We start from the raw sequence: 6706 nt of genomic DNA, 5'->3' as shown, positions 1-6706 counted from the left end.
GAAAATCCCTAAATAATGATTAATATGATTAGTTATTTTTTGTTACTAAAATTAACAATTATTTAAAGATTTTTCTGTAAGGTTAAGACACTATACTCTCACATTCCTTTCTTTCTTTCTATATATATTAATTTTACATATATTATTTTATGTGTAAAGTGTTCTTTAAAGACTATGACGTCTATTAAATTTGAATCAGATTCTGGGGAATGTTGGTCTTTATATGAAATTGTATAAAGTTGGCATCAATGAAGATGCTACCTAAACAAAGAATTATAGTTATTGACTGCGTACACGAGAGAAATACATTAGGATCAGTTTTACAAAGTAAAAAACCTAAGATGAAGAACATTTATTGTCTAAGAAATGAGAGTATAATAATAATATTTTTAATTAAATATATTTATAATGTTTAATTTTTATATAACTTTATTATATTCTATCATATTATGAGATAATGTTAATGAGCCTTTGTCTCATATTACATGCGAGTAAAAATACGAAAAAAAAGCTATACTAATCTGAATTGCGATCTTTCCTAATAATTATATTGTACGTGGGAGTATCTATTAATTTCATGCATGCAAAACCGAAAGACTGAAATCCAAAATCTAGAGAAAAAGAATTGAGATTGAACCATTCAAAATAAAATATTTAACTAGCCTAAATTATGTAAACAAAAGTATTAGTGGACAAAAACTTTTTCTATGCCATTTTTGGGAAATAAGTGTGTAAAAAACTATCACAACTATGTGATTACCATTTGAAATCAGTAAAAAATATATTTGATATAATATTGGTAATATTTTATGAATTTTACATATTTTTATTGATATTATATATTGAAATTATTTTACTAGCTTATTGTGTTTTGGTTTGTAGTTATGATAATACATGTTAATAAGAATTTTCTTATAAATGTTTTATTTTTCTTTTATCTGTAGATTTATGATTTGAAAATTATATCATTTAAAAGTATGTATATATGTATTATGTATAAGTTATGTTATTATTATATATTTTATATAAATATAATATTTTTATCTTTAATTAGTTTATCATTATTTTTTATTTTTATTTTAGACTTAATATATAATTTTTTATTATAAATAAAATATTATGTATATATATACATAAGTTTTACTTTATTTTGTACTTTGTACTTTTATTTTATTTTAATTATTGACGGTGAAGATACTTCAATATCCTTGACCAATGTGTAAAATGTATAACAATTATACCACCCTGTTAAAATTCGTAACATCATTTTGTTATTCATTTAAGAACCAATTTCTCATAAATTATATTATATAAGAAGTTATTTTCAGATACATTTTACATATTTAGGATTGAATTGGATTTTTCAATTATTCTAAAGAGTAACATCCGGTTTATCCCAAATAGATTTCGTTTTATTTCTCTGCAAGAAGAAAAGAATGGTTAGGAACCCCCACAGACTTATGGATTACCGAAATTCTGCCCTTAAGAAATTTTTTCATTAAACCGTGAGAAAAATTATCTGTATGAATGTGTTCCAAAGGAGCTTAGTTTGGGGGTAAAGCGAGTAATATAATTTTTTAAACGAAGATAAGAACCAAAATTACCTACGCTATGCTTACACAACTAAAACTTGGGTAAAAATATCAAATGACTACCTTATTTCAATCATAAAAATACCATAACTAGGATCCAATTAATAGCTTTCCTCTTCTCCCAAGCCAATCTAAAACCGTTTATAAAATACATTTTTTCGATTGAACAGACATTCGAACACTTACGCTCTTTCCATTTACTGCACAAAACTGTTCTTCGCCGTAGCCTAATGACCTAAAATCAAATGGTAAGGCCTTGTGGGGGAGCAGCTACAGGTGCCTTGGGCTTTGGTTTTTCCACCACAATGGCCTGCGTGGTCAACACCATTCCTGCAACTGAAGCAGCATTCTGCAACGCACACCTTGTAACCTTGGCAGGGTCTATAACTCCTGCATCTACTAAATTCTCATACCTGTCTGCCATAGCATTGTAACCAACCTCCCATTCACCATTCTTTATCTTCTCCACAACAACTTCACCTTCTATTCCAGCATTTTGAGCAATCAATGCAGCAGGTGCTACCAGAGCCTATATTGTACATGTAAAGGCAGAAGGATTAGCATTCATACTATTTTTTTAGATTTATATCACGGTATCACATGATATATTAAGCTTATTAAGATTATAAACATAAATAGAAGACAGATTCGTCCAAATTTATATAAGGAGAAAAGATCCATTTTATCTTGATTATGTGTAGATACCATTTTCCACTAGAGGCAACCTGAGATGTGAAGGGATTTCAACAAGTATCTCACTAATAAGTTTCAGCTGGAACGGGATTGTAGCTTGCATTCATTGCGGAACGTCTTGTGAAAGCAATAATTACACCATACTCGTCTATGAATGTGCAAATTTGTAAAGAATGTGCAAGTTAATAATTATTCTTACCTTCTGCACAATATCAGCTCCTAGCCTTTCGTCTGCATCCTCAAGCCTGTCCTTGATTGCTGGGACATGAGTGGAGAGATGAACCAATGCAGTACCTCCACCAGGGACAATACCTTCCTCAATGGCAGCAAAAGTTGCATTCTTCGCATCCTCAATTCGTAGTTTCCGATCCTCAAGTTCAGTTTCTGTAGCAGCACCAACCTTGATGACAGCAACTCCACCAGACAATTTAGCTATCCTCTCAGCCAGTTTTTCAGTATCATATACTGAGTCCGTCTCTGACAGCTCCTTCTTTAATTGAGCAATTCTGGCTTGCAACTCATCCTTTGTTGCCGCATCAGCAATGATAGTAGTAGAATCCTTGCTGATGGTCACTTTCCGAGCCAAACCAAGCTGCTCCACTGAGGTGCTTTCAACAAGCAATCCCAGATCACTCGCTTGGAACTCAGCACCTAGCAGTTCAACGTGCACAGTTGTCAACAAAGTATCTCAAGAAAAAAGCAAATAAAATACAAAAATACTACAAAATGATATTTTGACAACAAATTTGTGTTTCCTGCTTATAGATGTACTTTATTATAGACATCGAAAAGGTGTCAGTTCCTACTTATAGAATAAACTTTGAACATGATTATAACGTCCGTGCTCAGACAATATGAACAACATTAACAAATCATCAACATTAGCCACAAAATAACGTCTGTGCTCAACAATATCCAACTACAAACTTAACATATGTAAGTTCACATACCAGTCAATATAGCAATGTCTTGAAGGAGGGCCTTTCTCCGCTCACCAAACCCAGGAGCTTTGATGGCAGCAACGTTAAGGATACCACGCAGCTTATTCACAACAAGTGTGGCCAAAGCCTCACCGGTGACATCCTCAGCAATGATAAGCAAAGGAGCTCTCAATTGAGTGGTTTTCTCCAACAATGGAATTATGTCTTTTATTGCTGAAATCTTCTGATCCGTAACCAACACTCTAGCATTCTCAAATTCAACAATCAACTTCTCAGGGTTTGTAACGAATTGAGGTGAGATATACCCTCTGTCAATCTACAAGATTAAAGCCGTACAATTAGATTCAAACAAGACAAAACTTTGGCCCTATTTAGATAAACTTAACAAAAGAAACATCAGTTAAACTTATGTGTATAATAGAACTTCAATAGATTAAAGAGTATAAATTGATTTTAGCTTATTAAAGAAATAAAATTCATGGTGTGTTCTTATTTTATTTTACAAGTACTTATTGAAAAGTTTATCTTCTATTATCATTATTCTGCATAGAAGTCGCACCTCCATTCCTTCTTCAACTTCAACCGTCGTGTCAAAGGAAGACGAAGATTCAATGGACAAAACACCATCAGGTCCAACCTTATCAATTGCTTCCGCAATCATTTGCCCAATCAACTCATCATTCCCAGCAGAAATAGATGCAACAGCTGCCACAGCAGCAACAAAACACATAAATAAAAGCTCTTAAAGCAGCATCTACCTAGCAACAACATAATCAATACCAATATCAGAACAATACCTTTGATATCATCTCCACCTTTGACAGGCCTTGCTTTCTTCTCCAACTCCTCCACCAATCCCTGCACAGTTTTGTCAATTCCTCTTTTCAGAGACACGGGATTTGCCCCAGAAGTCACACTAAGAAGCCCCAGCTTAATAATTTCGCGAGCAAGAACCGAAGCCGTGGTTGTCCCATCACCCGCAGAGTCATTGGTCTTACTAGCAACCTTAATTGACATTTCCACAGTCGTTAGTCTTACTAGCAACCTTAACTAACATTATTCCAAAAAAAATCTAAGAATACCAACAACAACAAAAAACAACCATAACATTCTCGAACCTCTCTAATAAGAGCTGCGCCGGCATTCTCCATGGCATCGGGAAGCTCGATAGCGCGAGCAATGGTAACACCATCGTTAACCACTTTTGGACTTCCAAACTCATCCAACACAACATTTCTCCCTAAACAATTTGCAAGCAATGAAATAATCATTAATCTCTGTTCTACATAGCAAACATAACAAAACAAATCTGGATTTACAAAAAAGCCCACCTCTCGGCCCAAGAGTGAGTCCAACCGCGTCGGCTAGCTTGTCAATGCCGGCCTGAATCGCAGCCCGGGAACTTTGGTCGAACGCAATCTCCTTCGCGGAGGCCTTCACCGCGAAACGGCTATTCTGTTGCCGGTAATTCACTCTTCCGTTCTGGTTGACTCTTCGGGTGAGAGACTATAAAAGAAGAAAAAAGAAATCGAAACCGATTAATTAGACGCACATAGAGAGATGAACAGAAAATCTTGGATGTTAGTTGTTACGAGGAAAATGGAATTGAGTTGAATTTGGAGAAGGAACCTGGCGGTTAGGGGAACGTAGAATAGAAGCTGAAGAGAGAGCGTTTGCAGAGGCCATGGTGTGGAGTGAAAGGAAATGGATAAGGAATACACTGAAACAGAGTGAAAAGATTAGGGTTTGGGTTTTTATGGAGAGGCTTGGGGTTCTAGAAAATTCCACCTATTCCAGAACCGTTGAGGAGGCTCTTGTTAACCTTGTATTTGTCGCTTACTTACTATTATTAACTACATCAGGTAAGAAAAGAAAACCATTTCCTAAAAGTAAAATCGATTTTATGAATGTAATATTTATCTTTTTACACAATTTTATTTGCTCAAATTAGGATTTTTTAATGTGTGAAATGTAATTTGTAAAGTGATTATTATTAAAATATAATATATGTACCCGGTCAATAAATTAGGAAGTTGTTACAGTTTTTTCTGTTAATTGGTTATTACAATTGTGTTATTTTTTATTTTACTTATTTCACATTTTAAATAACGATAAGTTCTTCCGAATTACTATATTACTATATATGTTGTTTTAGAATCATAATCGTCATCATAAAAAAAAATTGAATTCTAAAATAATAAAGTTCACTGAAAGAATTATAATAAGATCAAAGTAACGCAAATAATAATATTATAAAAATTGTGACAAGAATAATAATAATAATATCACGTGAAAATATTATAATGCAACCTAGTAGTCTTAACCACGGACTCTTTTATTAATTCTAGGTTTAATTTTGTCCTAGGTTTTTATTTTCGGACGAAAATATCTTATTTCTCAATTTTTATTTGTTTTAATTAGGATAATATTTTTTAAGATGTCATATAATTTGTTCTTTTTATTATTATTTTATTAACAATGTGTCATGACCTATTTTATGTTTTTTAATTTTTTAATTTAAAAAGTTGTCACATGAACGTGGTGTTACGTGAAAATAATAATGTTATGTGTTAGTATTAGTATATAATATTGTTGTGTTAATTCAATTCAATTTCATGTTTTTAAAAGAATAAATAATTTCGTCTATTTTCAAGATCAAATTTAAGTTTTATATAAATATTTTATTAATATTTTTATTAAATATTTTTAAAATTATTTTTAAATTACCTTTATTTAAAAATATTTTAATAAGATTAAATTTATTTAAGTTTATATTTTACATTAAACTTTATTTAAATTGTTTTAATAAATTTAAATTTATTTGTATTGATTGTTTTTTATTTGAATTTATATTTCAGTATATAAATTTATTTAAAAAAAGTATAACATTTAATAATTTCTATATAAATATTAGAATTTGTTTAAAAATAATTCTAAAAATATTTAATTAAAATGACAATTCTAATAAAAATATAAATATAACATTTATATAAAAATTCAATTTGATTTTAATTTGAAGAGGATAAAATTGATTCATTAACAAAAATTAAACTAAATTGAATCAAAATAATAAATTCAGTAGATAAATTAAAATTAAGATAATAACACTTGTTGTTGACAATGACACGTGACATTGTTATTGTTATGTCACACTTACACTGTCATATCATACTATTTTTTTTTAATTTAAAAAAATATATCAAAAATAAAAAATAAAAAACTGTCACGTAACACATCTTAATGTTGTCATTATAGTACTAATAAAAATAACCAAATTATATCATATTTTCAAAAGTATATGAACCTAATATAGACTAATAAAAATTAAGGAACCAATTTGAAATTTGTGTAAGAAAAAGGGACCAAAGGCATAATTAATTTGTTAAGTGATTTCTTTGAGAGCAAAGTCAAAGTTAGCATGGAATAAAGATTAAGGAGATGTACTTTTATTTACGTGTAAACGTGGTAGAGTAAGAGAAT

At 30.7% G+C, this 6706-nt stretch overlaps 1 protein-coding gene across 1 annotated transcript; it reads right to left on the bottom strand.

Annotated features, from left to right (window-relative positions):
• Nucleotides 1–1630: 1630 nt before the first annotated feature.
• Nucleotides 1631–4994, bottom strand: LOC106756301 (ruBisCO large subunit-binding protein subunit alpha). Its single transcript, XM_014638676.2, has 8 exons — nt 4856–4994; nt 4558–4732; nt 4345–4466; nt 4024–4231; nt 3786–3931; nt 3236–3542; nt 2485–2936; nt 1631–2121 (listed from the first exon to the last, which is right to left on the bottom strand). Exons 1-8 carry the CDS (start codon nt 4910–4912, stop codon nt 1834–1836), a joined length of 1755 nt encoding a protein of 584 aa, XP_014494162.1. The 5' UTR covers nt 4913–4994; the 3' UTR covers nt 1631–1833.
• Nucleotides 4995–6706: the final 1712 nt, after the last annotated feature.

The sequence above is a fragment of the Vigna radiata genome, chromosome 2 (genome assembly GCF_000741045.1).
Source record: "Vigna radiata var. radiata cultivar VC1973A chromosome 2, Vradiata_ver6, whole genome shotgun sequence".
Classification (NCBI taxonomy): Eukaryota; Viridiplantae; Streptophyta; class Magnoliopsida; order Fabales; family Fabaceae; genus Vigna; species Vigna radiata.
The sequence above is the reverse complement of the archived record's forward strand: the minus strand, read 5'-3'. Positions and strand labels throughout refer to the sequence as shown.

What these genes read in the sequence shown, in the direction of transcription:
- LOC106756301 (XM_014638676.2), bottom strand. Translation starts at nt 4,912, where the DNA reads ATGGCCTCTGCAAACGCTCTCTCTTCAGCTTCTATTCTACGTTCCCCT. An exon ending in ACTCACTCTTGGGCCGAGAG is followed by an intron (nt 4,467 to 4,557) that starts GTGGGCTTTTTT and finishes CAAATTGTTTAG; the next exon opens with GGAGAAATGTTGTGTTGGAT. An exon ending in GCGCAGCTCTTATTAGAGAG is followed by an intron (nt 4,232 to 4,344) that starts GTTCGAGAATGT and finishes ATGTCAATTAAG; the next exon opens with GTTGCTAGTAAGACCAATGA.